We start from the raw sequence: 21,412 nt of genomic DNA, 5'->3' as shown, positions 1-21,412 counted from the left end.
TCTGCAGTCCAAGTTTATATTAGCTGGCTTGCTTGTGTGTGCTTTCAATATTCGTCTTCCTGTCAGGACTGCATTCATGTTTGTCCTGTGCTGCCCGATTCGTGCTGACCTAAATTTGTGTGTGTGTGTTTTTCTTTTTCCCTGCACACTCTCCACGTGTACGCCTTTGATGGAGGTTTATCGTTGATATAGGTCATCCAAAAAGTTCCTCTTGTGAGGTCTCGTTTCTTCTGTGTTTATCTGTATTTTTAGAGACATCAAACTGATTAATTAGAGCAGGCATCACAACCTTCTACAAGTCTGGCATATAAAGACATACTGATGCTATAAATATGAGACAAAAAGGGACAATCACACACTGCACCATGACTGCCAGAGCACAAGCTGCGTACTACTTACCTCACATCCTGTATCCATGGTGATTTAAAACAGCAGCTAACAGCTCAGGACAACTGTGACTTGTCTCTTTTGCCATATGTACACATTTTGATTAGAAATAACAAAAAGGCATTGGGGAATATTCCTGCGTACATTACCATATTATTATAATTATTATTATTATTATTATTTTTTTTTTTATTGTCCCAGGTGAGTTTAACCAATCATTCCTCCTCTGTACTGGACACACTGCATAGTTTTCCCATGCAGAAATCCATAAATGATTCATGCCTTTTCTCATATGCAATGGATGCTTGTGTTGATTCTTATCAGAATTATTTGGGTTATTATATAATATATTCAATGAGAGAGAGAGAGAGAGAGTTACACAACTGCTAAAACTGGGCTGGGATTTAGATTAGCACGCTTGCTCGCGTTTTATACGATTGTATGATGTTTGCGCTCCTCATTGGGCAGACACCGGCCCCTCTCTCTCTCTTCATCTGTGTGTTTCTCCCTCCCCCTCTTCATCTTCACCCTCTTGCCTTTCCCAGCTCGCTCGTCCAGCCCGCCTGCACATTCAGCCCCTCCTGCTCTCGTCTCCCAAGGTCGCTCCAGTCTGAAAAGAGACAGGAATAGCAGGTGCCCTGCAGAATGCTGCCGCCGCTCTCCCCGCATACGCGTGTTGGTGTCTGTGTGTGAGAGCCATGTGAGAGCGTGAACTCAATGCATTCCAGTGGAGGGAAAATTGAAGCCTCACTTTTAGAGGATGTATGCAGTCGCAGGCAGACAGGATGCAGATGTTTGTCACCATCATGACCCCCAAAGCTGCTTAGATTGCAGAGAAGGCGCGGGAGCTACCGTTGCACTGGACTGGGATCGTCTCTGACCCACCCCCCCCTTTATTTCTCCTCTTTGTTACTGGATCCAAATTCTCCAAGCTGGATTTCAGGGAGAAGAGAAAAGAGTTCACACTGGAAATTGCCAGGATCTGCTGAAGAGCCGTCAGTGTTTCCTTTAAAAAGACACCATTCCATTTTATTTTTTTTTTGTTAAATATGTGGGTCTCTCATCTGTCTCTGGTATTACCCCCTCCTGGTCCTCCACCCCCTCCCCTTCCTCTTTCTGCTCTCCTTCCTCACTTCGACTCTATGCAGAGTCCCGGTTCCACCATGTCCTTGGCGTTCTGTGGGAGTGAGAATAACTCAGTGGCCTACAATGTGGACGGGGGCGTTCTTAACAACGGCTGTTTCCTGGACGCGCTCAACGTGGTGCCACACGTCTTCCTCCTCTTCATCACATTCCCCATCCTCTTCATCGGTGAGTTTTGTCACCTGTGTTCACGTGATTCGTGAACATGAGCACAAACCCCAGTGGGTATCGAATTAGACACACAGCAATAGATTTTGAGAAAATAATTCCTCAGTAACATCTATGTTTTCAACTACATGGCACGGCAAAATTTCATGACCCAGTTAGCACATTTGACCTTTTTTTTTTTTTTTTTATCCAAAGAATAAGTGCTTTGGATAGGCTTGAATAATTGTGCATATCTATTGAGCTATATGCTGATTTCTGACCTTATTTATCTATTGCACCGAAATTCAAATAGAGATGCTTTAGTTACTTTCTCCTAATCTGTGTGGGCACATTCATGATGTAAAGTTCAGTGTTACCGCCATATGAGAAGGCATGAAACATGAACAATTTGTCACTTTCCCTAACTGGTTTGACACTGCCTCTGAGTTGTTGTTATATATAGGCTACAGCATATGAAATATAATTGTTAATGTTGTTTTGGAACATCCACTGTTGGTGCTTCTAATGTCTTACATTTGTGGTGTAATTAGATTATTCTGATTACATTGGATATTCTTTTTATTTTTTTATGCCAATTAATTTGAAATGCTTCTGGAGAATTCTGTGCTGCTGAGAATTTTTTTTTTTACATCAGTTTCTTTGAATTAGCAGTAGTTATTAAGATATTGATATTTTTGACAATTTATTGAATGTGGATGATACACAATTCAGATTTTTGGGGCAGATCAGTGAGTTTAAAAATAACTGAACAATAATCACATCACATTATGTAAATAAAAAAGTTATTAAAATGGATATTTTGCCCGTATGTCAATTTAAATAATACACAGTAAATAACTTGTTTATTTACTGCTTATACATGTGTGCCATTTGTAGCATATTAACATTATACAATATTTTATAACAAAAGCCCTTTTGCAGTGATTTATGATCTTTGCTCTGCCGAAAAATGACAGATGCACAGATAAAAACATCCATGATCCCTGGACTCATTGTGACATTACAGCCAATCACCGACTATGCATAAAATGCCAAAATGTCATCGATCATGATCATGTTGAATTGATATGCTTTGACACTTTGCCAAGTGTACTTTGATGAATCCTAAAAGTCCATCATTTCCAGCTACTGCAATGGCACGTGTCACAGCCTGCCAATCCAGCCACTCCAGTCTTTCTCACAAACCACATTCCAATGACCACATTCCAATCAATCAGTCCAAATGACCACCTGCTGAGACCTATTTCCTGCACTGCATAAACTTTATGCAGTGCAGGAAATTATACTGCTTTATGCCATAAAGCCTTGCCTCTCCCTGCCAGTATTTGCCAGATTGTCTTGTGTTAACATGCCAAGCTTTCTAGCAATCACCCTGTCCTCGGAGCACTCGCCTACCTGCTGACCATTCTTGCCTACTCATGCCTTGACACTGCCTGTAAAATACCAGTCGCCCACCATTGTTTGCTGCTTGTTCCTCAACCCTGTATCTACCTGACCAATCGCCTGCCTGCCATTTTTGTTGTTGTTGAAATCCCATGTATTTGGGGGCGGCATGGCTCTGTGGTAGAGTGGTCGTCTCCCAGCTGAGAGTCTGTTGGTCCGTTCCCTTGACCATCAAGACCATGTCCAAGTGTCCTTGGGCAAGACACTGAACCCCCAGTTGCTTCTGATGCTGTGTCATCAGTAGGTAAATGACTAGTTAGTGTAAAGAGCTTTGAATACCCAAGGTGTATATATATATATATATATATATATATATATATATATATATATATATATATATATATATATATATATATATATATATATATGGGATTAGGAAGAACCTTTATATTTTATCACAAAAAATTATTTAGTTGTACATATGAATCTATCTTAGTATTCAAAGAAGCTTCACTTACAGTTGAATTGCAGTAATAAGACCCCTGATATTTAGAGAAGGAAAAATCCATGTATGTAAATACAATGTACAAAAAGTAGAAGGATGCTTAGAAGGTAATTTGAACATCAAGCTCAAAATCTGCGGATAATTCAATATGCAGTGATGCTCAAACATAGCCTGTGGTTTATGCCTCCTGTCACTGAATTTGCCTTTTGTGTTATGAATTTTCATTCAGTAGTTTCCTTTTACTCAACTATATACAGCATCAACTGTTGCACAACATACACTCAAAACACATTTGATGCTTGATGTTCTTCTCAACTCAATTTGACAGCTCTTTTCAGATTTGTCTTCATTAAGTTGACATTATGTCCTCTGTTAACATAAAACATTGAGCCAATTCAAGCAAATAATCAGTCTGAAACGGAAGAGCAATACACTGACTAAAAATATGAAGTAAATGAGGTTGAAAGGACAAGTATTGCTGAATGCTGCCTTTTATTGCTGTTTTCACTTGTCCTTTGCAAACCCCAGGGGCCATTATGTTTTCACGATTACCTTGAGTGGACAGAAAAAAACCTTCTAAACAAAGTCCTATTGGGACGCTTGGTGCAGCTGCCTATCTCACACTGCAGCACGACTGCAAATCAGAAGAGTTGGCTCATGAGTTTATTCCCTGCTATTTACATAATGGAAGGCCAAAGAGGTACAGCTTAAAAAGAACATTACAACTGGACCAACAGTCATCTAGACATATTTATTGTCAACAGATTCTATTCATAGGACTGATTGAATCTTGGCCACCTTGATAAACGGCCACACAGCAGTTAGCTCACTTGTAATGAAGGACACGGAGGTCAGAGGGGAATAGTGATTTCGAGGATTAACAGTGTTCAACAGTCTGTAATCACTCTAATAATCAGAAAAACTGCTGTCTGAGTGTTCATCATAAGGCAAATTGCCATTACCTCAGTAAGCCTTTATTAGCCTTATGCAACATTGCAGGCTCCCCGTGTTTTTTCTTCAGGCGCAGTAGCCAAGCTACACATGGAGTATTTAAAAAAATGTTTAGATTTCACTTCTTCCTGAAGTCACATTGTCTTAATCTTCCTTTTCTCTTTTTCTGTGTGAGGCTGGGGGAGTCAAAGCTCAAAGGTTCACATCCACCACAGCACCTGGCTTCACTTCCCCGGTCACAACCTGCGCTGGCTCCTCACCTTTGTGCTGCTATTCGTCCTCGTCTGTGAGATCGCAGAGGGCATTGTCTCCGATGGGTAGGCTTTCTCTACGATGTCTCTTCTTGATCACTTTGTATGTGGGTGGAGTAAGCAAACAGCAGCTGTCTTGGAAAGTGCTTAGTGGAGTGCGCACAGATTAGTTGTCTTTCCTGAAGTAAATGAAGAACTCTTCACTTGCTTGATGATTCAATGGCTGGCTCTCAAGTGAGGAGTGTGAATGTGCGTGCGTGCAGATGTGTAGCATTTTCTCAAAATATAATCTTGCACATTTAATTTGATTCAAAATGAAGGTATGCATTTAATCACTTCATTTTTGTGTTTGGAGTTTTTAGTACATATTGTGAAGTGCACTACATTGCACAGGGATGTTTGTAATCTTGGTTGCAAAAGAACAGGCAAAAGTTTGCATGTTTTCCACGGTCTCCTGCCACATTCCAAAAAACATGCACGGTACATACTGTACATTGGACAATCCAAATTGCCCTTAAATTGTGAGTGTGATTGCTTGTGATTGGCTGGCAACTAGTCCTCGGTTTTCCCATCAGCTCAGATAGGCACTAGCAAGCCAGTGACCCTAGTAAGGATAAGTGACAGTAGAAAATGGATGAATAGATGGTTGCTGGCAAATCAAACTCGAGAACTTAATGAGATTGTTTTTGTAGAAATCACAAAATTGACCTTTATGTCCAAAAGCACAATTTTTTTGTAAATAACTCAAAACTCCCACGAGATACCCCTGATTCACACACATCATATGATCACAACTGAGTTTACAGATACACAATTTCGGATTAAAACTAAGTCAAAAGTCAAAATTACAGATAAACTCGGGTTGCTTATTTTTAATTCTCACTCCTCCCTCTGGCTCTACTTTTAGGTTCAGCCGATCTCTCCATCTTCATCTGTACATGCCTGCAGGTCTTGCCTTCATGGCTGGTATCACCTCGATTGTCTACTATCATAACATTGAGACCTCCAACTTCCCCAAACTACTATTAGGTAAAACCGTCTTGTACACTGCGCTTTAACTCTGCTTTGTGGCTCTCTCTGGGTTTGAAGCTGTCGTGACCAGGATCAAATAAATCATTAATTGCCATTTTGAGCTTTTGTTTTTTGTATATTTTCAAAGTAACAACAACCGCCATGTAAGCTTGTGCATGCTTCATGGTGATCTGATCCTAAAAACCAGGCGACTGATTTAATAATGTGTCTCCAGCTGAACAGCTCAGTGCCCTGAGATCAGAGTGCATCAAGATAGGAAACAATATCATCGGATGCACCGTGCTCCAAGCAGATATTAATAATCTTTTTTCATTAAGCAAATGCCCATTAGCTGGTTTGCCTGATTGTTTTTGTATTCCCTGCACAGATATTAATGTGAATGAGTCTGATAATTGGCGTGTAGAAAAGATGCAGGACAAGGTTTTTCTCGAGTGAAATAATGAACAAAATGAACACTGTGCATCATTAGCGAAACGGTGCTAAGCTCTGACTGCTTCACTAGCTTGCTGGGCGTCCTGGGGCTACTAGATCGTCATGTCAGAGGTGCTCTCTCAAGAGTAGCCTTTCAGCGGGGCAGCATGATTAGGCACAAGCGTTGCATGCAGCCTCTGGTGCTGTGCCATCAATGCTTTTCGATACAAATGAAGGAAGAAACACTTAATGAGTCTGCGCTAGACTTAATCAAAGCCATCCTCCGTGACTGACACGACAAGATCACTTAACATGCTTAACATGCTTTTTAACTCGCTTTCTAAATACGGCTGTATGCAACCAATTTCACCACTACATAGAAAATATCCAAACTTTCAATGGATGCCCACTTGGAAGTGATGCTATCTGATTGTATTTTTGGTATAACCAAGCTTTTACCTACTAAAACTTCTTATTTAATTCATTGCAAACTGTCTTGCCCAGGTTTGTCAATGTAAATATCATTTGGATCGGGGTTAGATAAATTTGAGTGCAACTCCCCAGTTTACTTAAAGTTTATTTTTTCCATGTAGATGACCACACAATGAGTGATAACCAAAGTAAACAAAAGCAATTTACCCTGAATAATAAAAGTGAGCCAAAAATATATTCACATTAGAATCAAGATTCTCATTCAATAATATTAAGAATGGATGTAAAATGTCCAAAACTGAGTTTAGAAAAAAAAACAAAACAACAAATTCTGCTTCCAATCAGCTTCAGTGTAACTATGCTAGCTGCATACTACGAAGAAAGCGGCGACAAACCTCATATCACACACCATTGGCCTGCTGAAAGGGAAACGTCAAAATAAACACAACAAACAATACACGGATGTCAACGCAAGGAGTGTTGTGTGCTTTTATTTTGAAGGTGTTTTTTGCACCTATGGTTGCTACCAGTAAGTTTTTCTCCCCCTCGCAACTCAATTTTTATCCATCACATAATTTCACCACCAACATCAACGCACAGCCTTAATTCAATTGCTGGTTAAGGACAACAAGAAACCGCTTGTCAATTACACTGTCATGATACAAAATGGCACAGGCCTCCAGCGTTGGCGCTAGCCATTAACTCCATGGTGCATTCAAATGCAAACAGAAAACAGGTCCATTTGTGGATCAAACTTTAGTAACTGCAGATGTATAAACAATGTGTGTTTTCTATCAATCTATTAAAGCTATCAAGAAGAGTGATGGGGGTGAAATTACCGGTACTTTCAGTTTACTTAATGACTATAAATGGTCCGTAAAGTCACAAAGGTTTACAATATGTAATCAATCAAATAAGGCTAAAAAACATGAACTGCCATAAATCCATAATCTTTAGGTTTGTGTATAACCTCGTGTTCTATTTTGGATCCAGGACCGTGGTGACATCAGGCAAGCTAAAATATTTACAGGCATACAGTACATTGTGAAAGCATTCGCTCTCAAATAAGGCCATACTTGTGTAAATTGTGCGGGTGTATTTTAAGACGTGTGAAACAAAGTGAAGTTAAGCATAATTTATGATTCACTTTGGTAAACCAAAGGACAAATAGACTTATTTAGGCACTTCAGACAAATGAACTTAAAACAGTATCTGTGTGAAATTCCTCAGCCCTCCTTATCTACTGGGTTCTCGCCTTCATCATGAAAACCATCAAGTTTGCCAAATACACAGAGCACGGTATCGGCCCCAGGCAGTTACGCTACTGCATCACCTGCCTGCTGGTGCTGCTCTATGGACTCCTGCTGGCTGTGGAGATCAATGTGATCCTGGGCAGGGTGAGTTTGCCCGCACTTCCTGTGAAGTCGTTTGTGTGCGGACATGTGTAGCTGATTGATTTCAACCTGTGTGTGTGTGTGTGTGTGTGTGTTTTTAATGTGACTCACTTCTGCTTTTAGTCTGGAGCCCCAAAGGGCAGAGCAGTAAGCTGTTTTGACATTGTGCCGGACGGTTCTGTGACTGAAATGTTAAACTAAGTGAGAGAGCAAACAGACTATGACCCACATTTTTAAGTTGACATTTTTCAGCTACATCATATTTCATGTTATTCAGTTCAACTGATGTTTTTTTTTCTTCTTTGTGACAATTTAAAGTACATTTATCTTTGTCCACCCCTGAGCTGAGCATACCTCATCTGCCAATTGTTTGTCCTCTGGGTAAACATGCTTTGCACATGATGAAGCATAGCGGACCTAATATCATACAGCACAGTGGCGCACCCTAACTTTAAAAAAAATACACATTTAAACTGTTGTCATTATTTATTGCACATGAATCTATTCAATACCATACCCATGTATCCTTGGAAATTGTGCAAAGAATTGACCTGGATATCATTATTTTACGTACAAGCTAAAGTCACTTTTTATTAAAAAACAAAACAAAAAAACAACAACATAAAATCCATATTAAAACATAAAATAAGCCTGGATGTGTTAATAATGAAGTAAACTAATTTTATTTATTATAATTTAAAAAAAATGAAAGAGCCAATACAATAAACCTTTTTTAACTAACAGGCTGTGTTCTGGTTGTACAGCGATACATGTGTTTCGCCAACCCGACGGAAGTCAAGCCCCCAGAGGACCTTCAGGACTTGGGCGTTCGTTTTCTGCAGCCCTTTGTAAACCTGCTGTCCAAAGCCACCTACTGGTGGATGAACACCTTCATTACTTCAGCTCACAGGCGGCCCATTGACCTCAAAGTCATTGGAAAGTTGCCCATCGCAATGAGGGCCCTCACAAACTACATGAAGCTCCGCAAAGCCTTCGAAGACCAGAAGGTAAGTGTGCTACTGTTATTATTCAGTTAAGCATTGAATATTCAATGGCAAACTGGTGAATTGTCATTTGGAATATCCCTCAGATGTTTAATTAAAAAGATGTGGTAAAGATCTGAGGCATCAATTGATGTCTTGTATTTTTGATTGTACTGTATTATTGTCCACAAAAAAAACAGATAGAAATAAAAAGCTTTCTTCTCAATCAGCAAATAGGACGATGCATTATAGTAATAAATAGCCACAAGCTCAGTAAAAAAGAAAACAAAACAATGGATGTCTGACATTGACCATTGTTCTGCTTGGTATATTCATCTGTATTGTGCGATTGATGGGTTACATTGTGTCATGCTGCTTTGACGTGTCTGACTCAACTGTGTGTGTATATATATATATATATATATATATATATATATATATATATATATATATATATATATATATATATATATATATATATATATATATATATATATATATATATATATATATATGTGTATATTTATGTTCTTTTCATGCCACATTATATCCATTTGGTTGCACTCCTTCCAGTGTTGTAGTTTTAGGTTTGAGTTTTTTGCCAATTAGAATTCAGCTAACTTGTGTCACCAGGCTATATGAAATCTGGCTGCAGTCAGACTCATTTCAGGGCATTCGCAATCGACAGTCGCGGTGCTGTGTGCAAAGACCTATGTGCAGTGTGCAAAGGCGTATGTGAACGGGCCCATATAGTTGTTAGCCAGTTGCAATAGCCAATCGAGTCATAAGGTGGTCATCTAGAAGCCTCACATTGAACGTGACGTGATTGAATACTCACTTGACCTCAGCGGAAACTGCATGGGAGGCGGTGCTATGTTGATCAACTATGTTTAATGCTGAAAAATTGGATTTGTTCAATAAAGTGATTGAAAAAAAATGTAAAACGTATATTGGGCAGACTGGCCTTTCAGTATTAGCATCCATGTCAATAGAAAAGGATTGATTATTGGAAATGAAATGCACAGACAAACTGCAAGCAAAGAAAGATATCGAAGAATGGATTTTGTAGTGAAATAAGTGGGGGACAGCTGTTTTGCAGAGTCAAGCATTTTCTTTCTTTCTTTATTTATTCATTTTTAATTTGTTTTTGTAATTTTATTTCTTTCATATTCAATTAGTGGTAAAGAAATAAAATGATATTGTTCCACTAAACTGCAATTTCTAATTCAGTGTAAAATCTTGTTAAAGCTTGCCTGCTATTGGTGGACTTCAAACAATGAAAAGCTACATTTCTGTCCTCCACATTGGTTATCTGTCCATTTTCTAAGCCACTTATGGTCCCACACTCGGGTCATGGGACTGCTGGAGGCTATTCCAACCACCTTCAGGCAGTTAGCAGCCTGACCAATTATTTTTCTTTTTCATAAATGTGGATTCCCCAAATGCCAAGAAATATTTTCCAGAGCAAGTGTTTACTCACCAACATTGCCATCTACAATGCTCCCGCATTCAGCCCTCTTCGGACACACTGAACCACCATCAGCACTGACCCAGAAGAGCCTGGTCGCATTTGTGTTTGTGACATCACGGATGATCATGCCAGAGTTCTTCCATGGAACTAGATTTTTTTTTTTTTTTTTTATTACCAGAAGTGGAAGTCTTTTTCTGTGTGAGGAGCTGGATTGAAATAATTTGAGCATGCCACATGCAATATGACCAAAACTGTTAAATGCCTAATCTGCCAAAGATTAAAAAGAAAGAAAAAACATTTTATGGTTTGAAAAATCCTTATGTGTGTACCAGGCCTTAGGTTCACTCAGTCTGTGTTTTATTCATTCTTGTGTGTTTGGGTGGCGCGGTGCAATAGTGATGAATACATCCGCCTCAGTGCAGATGTCATGGCTTTGCTCCTGGCACGGAGCAGTACCGGGCCACGGACTGGCGGTTGGGGACCTCTGGACTTATCTACTGACCTTAAACAGAATATTTTGGTGTGTGTTATAAAGGCTCAAAAAGGCTCTCTGTAAAGGAGGAAAATAATTCTGGGAATTGTAGTGTGGAGTGATCCAGTCCTTTGAGACACACTTTTGTCTCAACTGTTGTGCAGTGTTTAGAATCTCTTTTTGAGAGGAAAGATGCAAAACGTTTGTTCTGTTCTGTTATTCTGTGTTGATGACTCTCTGCGATGTCTTTCTGCCGCAACAGTAGGAATGACAAAACAAGCCAATTGCAGTATTTTGCTGCACATGTTCTTTTTTGTGTGTGTTATGTAGTTGGGCACCCTGTAATATAGACACATTTGTCTCCCTCTTATAAATGTAGTTTCCACCTGTGCAAATCTCCCAAAATGAAACTACTGGATCACAAGTGTACCAACACTTTGATTTTTCATCCAGTGATTCAAATTGTAAATGTCTTCCGGGCTCTCTTAGGAGCACGTGTCAGGACTCACAGTTGAAGGGTTGAAGGCGCCCTCTGTAAGGTCAGAACTTTCCAGTGTTTGAAAGGTCAGGGACATTCGTCATGGCTAAACGTGAGTCCGGCGTGAACGCAATCTCACTTCCTTCCGCTTGAGAAGAGAGATAAAACGATCCTAGCGGGGGGGTTGGATACTAGGCGTCGGGTCATTCCCATTCTACTGTGAACAAGGCGACATGGTGACCCCTGCGGTCGTGACAGTGCTGCACTTTATGGGAAGCCAGATCGCTGTATGAATATGCACTCAGATGGAAACATAGAGCCATATAGCCACATAAAGCTGGCTGTTTTCTCAGAGAGGCTTTTACTAGATGTGAACATGCACACGCAGAACATTGACCGTTTCCTGGGAGAGCTTACGCCAGCAGTTTCACAGCGACAGTCCAGATGTTTTCTTGTGATCTGCCGACCGACTCGTTCAGCCAAGTTGTTGTGTTGTTGGACGTCACGGAGAGCACAAAGTATAAACAAACACGTGCAAAACTGCACTGTTGTTGTTATTTTTATTTACTTTTCTGTTTTTGCAAGGACCTTACCTGTAGACGTGTTGCAGTGGCGGAAAGTCAGAAAGACTACCCCAAAAACAGAGGATAACCCAGATTTGGATCATTTAAAAATTAAAAATTAAAAATTAAAAATTAAAAATTAAAAATTAAAAATTAAAAATTAAAAATTAAAAATTAAAAATTAAAAATTAAAAATTAGGAGGAGTGCCAACCCCCATGTAATATAATTGAATGATAACAAGGCCTACGATTATATTTAAAACATACTGTTGGTCGTTAAAATGACATTTATTTGCATTTTTTTACATTTATAAGCATTTAATTGATTCCTTTTCAATGAAAAAATGTCTATATCTTACACATTGTCCCTCTAAATCTAATTGCTAATGCGCTTATGCTAATGGTTAGCATCGGCACATTTGGTTGGTGTAAAAAATTCATATGTAAAGTATGTATATGATATTAACAACTACTTATTATCTATAACTAGTTGTTAATATCATATTGTTATTATTATTATTATTAAGTCAACTTTATGGAGCTTTCACCTCTCACTACAATGTTGATTTCTCATCCTAAACACTTTCAAAGTGTTTAAAACAAATCAATTTTAAAAGTAAAGTTTATTTGTGTAGCCCTGAATCACCGCAGTCTCAAAGAGCCTTACAGGTAGAACAGCATCCCCAAAGCTTCCAGAAGGAAAAACTCATCTGGGGAAAATATGAAAGCTTCAGAAGGGACTACAGGCGCTAGGAGCCCCCTTCCAGACTCAATTAATTAACACATTGTGCCGCATTAGGCAAGAAGTGTCCAGTGCAAAGATTCATGACAGCGCTACTTCAAATATAAATGACCACGCATTTATGTAGTTGTTCATCCAATGTTTACATTTGTATAACTGACCATTATTGCTGCACAGCAGCAAAATTGTCCATGGATAAATTTTCTGTTCATCTTTTGACAGTATTTGTCCAATATTTATATAGCAACATTAGAAACGTGATACTGCCCACAAACAGTAATTCCTTTGCTCAAGTCCAAAGATACAAATCAAAAAATGCAAGAGGTGTATAAAAATCCAAGTAGCAATTAATAAAACAATGACCTAACATTGGAACTTTCTATTTCTATGATTACTGGAATGTTTAAAACAAAATTACTGACACAATGAGGAAAACTGCTCAAAGCCAAGGTACAGCCAAGCTCTAGTGAGCAAAACACAGTGACCAAAACATAAACCCTTGCCTTTCACTTGCTGGATGTAATATACTGCAGTGATAAATAACTCAGTACTGTAATGTGTCACCATTAGACTTAGAGTTCACTTCCTCGTCGATCCTCCTCCACTCCATTTGCCGTAAGGGTTTGTCTCCTTCGGTGGCTCGTTCTACATGGCTGCCACGCTCCACTGCTAAACCATTAATCAGTGCATCCCATGATGCAGCAGCAGTGGGAAGCGTGGAAAACTTGATGACTGACCTTGTTTTAAAGCTCTCTGTTGAATTGGCTGGCTGATTTTTCTAACGATCCGGCATTTATGTCGAAGTACTTCTGTACATCAGCAGTAGCAGCAGTTTTTTGCTGACAGCTTGTTTTTGCTGTCTATAAATGACGGGTGACCAGTCCAGTGTAGAACGTCTCTTCCCAAAGTCCGCTTGGATAGGCTCCGGCTCCAGTGAACCTGAACAGGAGAAGAAGCACAGAATATGCAGGGAATTCAGGGTTTTTGCAGAGTATTGTTGATTCTTAAACATACGTGTCTTCCAACAGAAAATTATGTAACCATACTACTGACCCCTAATGTTTTTTTTTTCGACCTTCCCTTTAGAGACCTCAAGGCACGGTGCCGCAGGGACCCAAGTGGATCTGGGAGGCCTTGAGGAAAGCGTTTGGCAAACCTCTCATCCTCAGCATCACGTTCCGCTTCATGGCCGACCTGCTGGGCTTTGCCGGTCCGCTTTGTATCTCTGGCATCGTCCACCACATCAGCAAAGACAACAGAACAATCCAGCAACCGGTGAGAGCCTCGGAGGCGCATTGTAGAGTTTTAAATTCACAGAGAATTATTCGTCAACTTTGGGCCAATTTTAAATATTCTTTAGTCTTGGAAATTTCATCTTTTAAACTGATTGAGCTATTTGTTGATCTTCTCATGTATATTTCTGACTGTTTTGAAATTCAAGCCTGAGTTTCAAAGGGAATGTTGAACGATACAGTAGGTACACTACAGTGTTTATCCTTTTGGCATTGACCAGCAACTACAAATGTTTTTGTATGTGCCCTCACTATTCCCAATCTTTGTAAAAATTCAACATGTGGGATTGGCAATGATGCGACTCTCTAACTATGTATTGTATATGTCCAGTGTCATGGTTGAAAGTCACTTTTTGTATTTTAACATGAAAAATAGTTTGGATATGTTGTTGTAGAGCCAAAAGCCCACACAAGCACGTATTGAACATTACATGAGGCATCACCTTGAATTCTGATACCAAAGATCAAACTTTATATCATTTGAGATGCCCTTTCTCTCCATCTGGCACACCTTCTTGACTGCAACACAAATTTAGGACCTGTCAAAAATTTATGAGACTCATTGCTGCAGGACATCTCTCAATTTCAAGGATTTCACTAGAGGCAAGCGTATCACATCAGAGAGCATCTCAGGCCTCCGTCTGTGAGGGTATCTTTAATTATGAAGTCAGAAATTCAGCCACTGCTGCATCAACATCACAAGCTCATGTGAAAATAGCGCAAACCGTTTTGACGTCAGTCTAAATGATGTATTTGATGAGTAAAAATAGACAGTTGTGTAATAGGTTCAAGTTGATCATTTTCGAGTTAGAATTTTGTAGCAACATTAAGGTACATTTTAAGCTATTACGGTTTTTTTATGTGTTGGCCGCATGCCCTGTTTGGTTCCTTACACAAGCCATATGGTGAATCTGTTTGCTTTTTCAGAAAGGAACAGTTTTTATGTGCAAAAGGAAGGTTACGTATACCCCAATACCCCAGTTGCATATCTAATGGCGATGCAGAAGGAAAAACAAGCTTGACAGAAAAGAGAGAACGAAGCAGAAAGGGCAACACATTAGAAACAGCACAACAACAAACTGACAACAATAACATTACAATAACATTACAGAAGCTGGATTTTAAATGGAGATGGAGAAAGTAGTGTAACATCTTGTGGGAATGAGATTAAATGAGTAGCAAATATGACAAGACAGGTTAGTTCTGTGCTATGCTAATTCTGCACTAAATTGTTCAGATTCAGAAGCTTACTTTTCACATGCATGGAATTATATGTAAATGTCTTTCAAATTGTTTGAGTTTTTGGAAAAAAAAAAAAAAAAAGAAGCTTGGTTTGACCAGAGGGGATGACAATGGATGGATGACTGAATGACATGAGTGATGGTTTGATTGAGCCACTGAGTTTAAAGTTTAATATTGGGTGTCATTTTAAAGCGAGAAACTAATCATTTGAAATACATCCTAGGATAATAAATCTTTCAGGGTGAATTTTCCAATATCCCTTTCCGGAGACTGAAATTCTTTTCATCGCAAAGTTCTCAAAAATTTGTGATGGATGTGCTCAGATTGCGCTTTCATTCACACTCTGATGCGTGTGATTTTAATCTACTGTCATTGTCCCTTTTGATTTTTTTTTTAATCTACTGTCATTGTCCCTTTTGATTTATTTTTTTAATCTACTGTCATTGTCCCTTTTGATTTTTTTTTTTTTTAAACTCTGCTCCAATTTCAAGTGTGGAATCCCGCTCAATTCCATCGATTTAGTAGACAGCAAAACAAAGGCAATTTCTTTTTCTGCTCCACTCTGTCATTCCAGATGAGGTTGCTGGGGATCTATTTTATTTCCTCCAAGGAGTTTCTGGAGAATGCATACGTGTTGGCCGTCTTGCTTTTCTTTGCACTGCTCCTGCAAAGAACTTTCCTCCAGGCGTCCTATTATGTCGCTATCGAGACTGGCATCAAGTTACGCGGGGCCATACAGGTATTGCGCTTCTGGAACTCACCATCACATGCAGTGAATTGAAAAAATTCATCCCTCCATCTTGGCTGTTATCTCCTCAGACCAAAATCTACAACAAGATCATGCGTTTGTGCACGTCCAACATGTCCATGGGAGAGCTAACTGTTGCTCAGATTTGCAACCTGGTTGCCATAGATACCAACCAGCTCATGTGGTTCTTCTTCCTCTGTCCAAACTTGTGGGCTATGCCCGTACAGGTAGGAAACATGAAGGTCTATGCCAACCGTCTTATAGCTTATATTATCTTATATTATCTTATATTATCTTATATTAGCATCTTATATGTTGGCTTTCTGTTCCAGCAATTCTGTACCATTGCATGTGCCTCGTTCACAAAGTGAAATGCTCTTTGTTTTTCTGCATTCTTGTATATTGCAGTTTTTATTCTGTGGTGTGTACGAGCTTTAAAATCTTCCAAAACTCAAGCATGGTCCTTAACAGCTCCGTTGTGACATTCAGTAATAACGTGTTAAGCTTCGACATAGTCCACAACAATCCACATTATTCAAAATACTACATTTTGTCCTCTCAAAGCATAGAACATAATCATTATTGTGCATTACTTTTCACATGCAAGCTCCACGGTTTAGCTTTACAGTATAAAGTACGTAGATGAAACCATCTGCCACTCTCACCCCGATGCTGGTCTGAAATGTTCTAATGGACGATGATTCATTACTTCATGCAGCTCACTGAGTAAATAGCCATCATCATTATAAAGCGTTAAAGTGAAATGACGTTTAAAAAAAAAGAGAACATGATATTGACTCATATACATCAGAAGTGTTACATCATTTCTGTGCACAGCATCTTAGGCAGAGGACCACTTTGTAAAAAATCCTGCATTGGTCAGAAACAAAAGAATAAATAAAGCACATTTACATTGTCATGCTGGGCTACAATTGAACAAGAGAAATAAACATAGTCAGCAAGTTCATTTCATTACACTGACAGTCTGCATAAAAACATTCATTATATTTATATCGCACCGGATGTACAATTTGTTATCTTAATTCTTTAAAGCTGGAGCTATTTTTATGTTGACTGATGTGTTTGGAGGGATGCATTAGCTCGGTTTTGCAGCACTACGACAGATGTTGTAGCTTAGCATCACTAACAAGTGCTGTATGTTATGTTCTAACACCACAAAATGAATCCTTGTTAAATGAATAGCATATGCCTTAAAGGGCCACAAGAATAAGATCAAGAATCCAACCCTCTTTTTACAAATAACTTTCTACTTGTACACTTATACTTTACGGATTTTGTTTCAGAGATTTTTTTTTTTATATATATATTCATATACACACAAAAAAAGTATCTCTTTTGATCTAAAACTACGAGAGAGATTTTGATACAGTACTTGCAATAAATTTTACCTGCATATTTGGTATTTGTATTTAAAGGACTAATATGCTCCAAGATTGATTCCTGCAAATTTGCATTTATTCACCTTTAATCAAGGTGTGTGAATAATGAACAGAATATATTTGATTTTGTTTTGGGCATTGGATTTATAGTTTCTAAATGAATAATTGAGGTTGAATGCATTGAGGCATGCCATGCAACGTGATACTCATAAAAATTGTGTGATTTGAATCACAAGTGACAAATAATGTTGGTGGCATGTGGAGAGTTTGTATATGAGCAACTAATTTTGTGTGCCAGGCAGAAATGATGCTCACCTCCTGTGAAGCTGTTGTGAAAGGTGCTGCTTCAAATAAGTCTCAAATGAGACAAAAATCACATTCTGCCGTTCTTGCACCTACCCTGTCTCAGCAGACTAGCATTTTCCTGTGAGGGAGAAGGTGTGAATACGACATGGCAATTTATGTCTATGTGGATGTGTGAAGCGACTGACAGCAGATGGCTGCAGTTCATCTGTAAAGTGTTTCATGCATTTCTAGTCAGTCTTCCCCAATTCTTACACAATGAGCTCCCCGATGAGATATTTGATATTGTAGGGGATGGTATTGTAAATTGTTTCCATGAAATTTGAAGCAGTAATGCAAAGTAAAGAAGGAACTTTAAGGTGTTCAAACCAAATCTGGTCGTTTTGTTGAAATAACAGTATGTTGGCATTTTGCTCCCAAACATCTTTTGGCCTATTGTACATTTCCCTTTTGTGATTCTTGTCCTCTGCACACAGATTGTAGTGGGAGTGATCCTGCTCTATTACCTCTTGGGAATCAGTGCCTTGATTGGAGCGACTGTGATTGCTGTGCTTGCGCCCGTTCAGTATTTTGTTGCCACAAAGCTGTCACAGACACAAAAGAGCACTCTCGTGAGTATGACCACTGGCATGCTATTTATGAGGTCGTGCTATAGGATCGGCATGTCAGAAGAATGCTTGGACTGTACAGTCGCTGATATATCCCGTACATGATGTGGCTCCATTGTAGACATCTGTGCATGTGTCCGCTATTTACAGTTGCTCAGTTGTTTATATTTCGTTGATTCATTGACCTAAGCTAGAGCTTTGAATGTGCTTGAAGTCACTCTTCCAGGTCATTACGCTCACTGCCAAATTGATGTTTTTCACTCAGTAAGTGAGCTGTCAGATAGAACTGGACAAATGGTGTTAGTCAATAGAGATTTGCACTTTCTTCGAGGTGACAATGTGAAAAATGACGTAGTAATGAAGTGGATGTAATGCGGTTAAGCTTTTCCATATTCAGTACCGACAAGAATTTACACATATTTAGCTAGTGAATTGATTTTTAAGAGTAAACAAAAATGCAATATTACATTTACAAGTGTGCTTATTTTTAACTCATTTTTTTGGAATCACGCATCCAGCTGTTGTTTCACAACTGTTCTCTAACAAGTAGCTGAATGACAACATGATTGTTTTTAACAATCATTCACAACATACTGTTCACATATTGACACCATGAAGACGCCAAGACATCTGACAACCATTCAAAGCTTCAATCAAAATATTGTGAGAGTGAAATGGTCCCTGAGCTCAGAGATACAGAAAGAGTACCAGAATGACATAGATGTTGACATTCTTGGAAATGTATTGATTTGTGGTATGTTTTTGAATCAAAAGAACAGCCGTTCAGTTTCTTGTCAGAGAAGAGCAAGCTGTGTGAAAAAATACAACTAAAAATGTTGCAACAGTGATCAGTTACATAAGGTTCAATTAAGGTTACCTGCAAGGTTATAATAAATTTTAGGTTAATTATACAAATTTCACCCGGAAAAAGTGGACTATGATATTATATATATATATATATATATATATATATATATATATATGGTTTATCAAGGGAACTGCAAACATGTTTTTGGTTGCACTAGTTAAAATAAGGTAATAATAGTAGGGGCACATGAATGGCAGACAATAGAAGAAAAGACAGGCTGTCAACATTGCTCTGTCACTTCTCCCTGTCTGCTGGGAAGTATGACACGTTGTCTGGACAAATAGGTTCTCTGAGCTATTAAAAGCTTGTTTTAATACAACCAGAGCATCCAAAAACATGTCAAGATGCTATTTTTCTTGATAAATCATATTTTTCTCAGCACCTCCTTTTTTGTGAGTAGTTCATGCTTACATTGTTACAAAAGTAAGATTACCTCTCCTCACTCTACCGTCTCAGGAATACTCCAGTGAGCGCCTCAAGAAAACCAATGAATTGTTACGAGGTATCAAATTACTTAAGCTGTACGCATGGGAACGCATCTTCTGTGACAGTGTGGAGGAGACCCGGGGCAAGGAACTGACCAGCCTGCAGGCTTTTGCGCTTTACACATCCATATCGAGTAAGAAATCCTTGGCACTGTGAAATGGCCCAAAGAAGCAAAAAACAAGCTCTTTTGTCTGTGTGCTGTGATTGACTTTTGAATAAAACACAGTTCATCAATATTGGATTTTAGTCCATGTCCATAATAACAAGACATTCTCCTTATAACAAACAAATACCAAATACTCTTCTTGACAAAATGTCTATTTTTCCCTTTCTGTTGATTTTCAGTCTTCATGAATGCAGCTATTCCAATTGCAGCTGTGTTAACGGTGAGTGCGCAGCAGTGGTTAATTCTGCTTCTCTTTGTGTGTGTGTGTGTGTGTGTGTGTGTGTGTGTGTGTGTGTGTGTGTACTTCATGTAAGCACTGATACTTCCGTGCAATTTGCACATACTCAGCCCGAAAAGAAGAGTCCACTATTTCACAGTGACTAACTCTAAGGCTTTTCCGCCCAAAACACTAACATCAATAGAAGACTTTTAAAGTTTTATTCGCGAATGATGTTGTCTGTGTTCATACCCTCAATGGAGCAAAGTGGCATAAAATCTGCTACACCGCCCCTACTTGCATGCCACTCTGGAAATACCAACACGAGGTCTAATCAGAACCCTCTGCCACACAGTTAGACTGCACCTCGCGCTCAACGAATCTTGAGTCCATCTTGTTCATTTTCAATCTACACAAGGCAACAAGCATTTAGCATTTTAACTGTGAATTGATGGAAAGTGTATCTTTTGTCATTTTGCCCATTCTGCAGACGTTTGTTGTTCACGTGCACATCTCGGAGGATGCTGATCTCTCTCCCGCCGTGGCCTTTGCCTCCCTCTCCCTCTTTCACATCCTGGTCACGCCTCTCTTCCTGCTCTCCAGTGTTGTGCGCTCCACTGTCAAAGCTCTTGTCAGGTGAGGAACTGATAACAACTTCCAAAATGCAGTTTTTTTTTGTTTTTGGAGGGGGAAGAAAACAAACTCAGTGATCTTCTTAGCGCAGCAACATATATTGCGTTGATGAGCTAACGTGTGAACAAAGCAAAGATTACCACATCAGATTGCCACTCATTCAATTGGAAGATTTTTAAGAATCATTGTGGATCAGAAAATCTCGTTGTCGGCTTGAATCTACAGTTTTAAATACCATGCTCATTTTGCTTCTCCTTAAAAAACAAACATCATGATTTTAGTATTGTGGAATCATATCATATTCATTTTTCAAAAAAAAAAAAAAATTGACAATAGTAATTAAACAGCTGATTGCTAATAAACAATAATTGCAGTATTTTTTTACCCCAACAAATCATGATGTGATTAAGCAAAGGTCATCCAGGCAATGAGAGCATTTACAGTAGGTAATGAATAGTAACCCCACTGAATCCTTGAATGTAAATATTATTGTCGTTAGGATGTTACATGGACATTCTCATACTTTATAATCCATCTACATTAATGCGCCTTCCCAGCATTTTTTTCTTTTATTTCCCCCTCTGATCTGGAAGCTGACTCGAGTCGTTTGAAAAATCTAATTTTAGGACCAAGTGAACTGAAATGGTTTAGCTTTATTTTGAGCCATCATCACAAGACGAAAT

General features: G+C 38.9%; 1 protein-coding gene across 2 annotated transcripts in view; it reads left to right on the top strand.

Annotated features, from left to right (window-relative positions):
• The first annotated feature begins 932 nt into the window (after positions 1-932).
• abcc8 (ATP binding cassette subfamily C member 8) overlaps positions 933-21,412 on the top strand; it is a 44,933-nt gene continuing 24,453 nt past the window's right edge. For both annotated transcript variants that reach the window (XM_088417745.1, XM_088417744.1), the window contains exons 1-13: positions 933-1,382; positions 1,536-1,698; positions 4,713-4,854; positions 5,696-5,817; positions 7,894-8,060; positions 8,822-9,064; positions 13,853-14,041; positions 15,875-16,039; positions 16,120-16,275; positions 18,228-18,362; positions 19,684-19,846; positions 20,059-20,099; positions 20,587-20,732. In XM_088417745.1, coding sequence (XP_088273871.1) covers positions 1,551-1,698; positions 4,713-4,854; positions 5,696-5,817; positions 7,894-8,060; positions 8,822-9,064; positions 13,853-14,041; positions 15,875-16,039; positions 16,120-16,275; positions 18,228-18,362; positions 19,684-19,846; positions 20,059-20,099; positions 20,587-20,732 — 1,817 coding nt within the window. In that variant the 5' untranslated portion in view covers positions 933-1,382; positions 1,536-1,550. The remainder of the gene's footprint in view (positions 1,383-1,535; positions 1,699-4,712; positions 4,855-5,695; positions 5,818-7,893; positions 8,061-8,821; positions 9,065-13,852; positions 14,042-15,874; positions 16,040-16,119; positions 16,276-18,227; positions 18,363-19,683; positions 19,847-20,058; positions 20,100-20,586; positions 20,733-21,412) is intronic.

The sequence above is a fragment of the Hippichthys cyanospilos genome, chromosome 6 (genome assembly GCF_059441005.1).
Source record: "Hippichthys cyanospilos isolate Australia breed blue-spotted pipefish chromosome 6, RoL_Hcya_1.0, whole genome shotgun sequence".
NCBI classification, from domain to species: domain Eukaryota; kingdom Metazoa; phylum Chordata; class Actinopteri; order Syngnathiformes; family Syngnathidae; genus Hippichthys; species Hippichthys cyanospilos.
The sequence above is the reverse complement of the archived record's forward strand: the minus strand, read 5'-3'. Positions and strand labels throughout refer to the sequence as shown.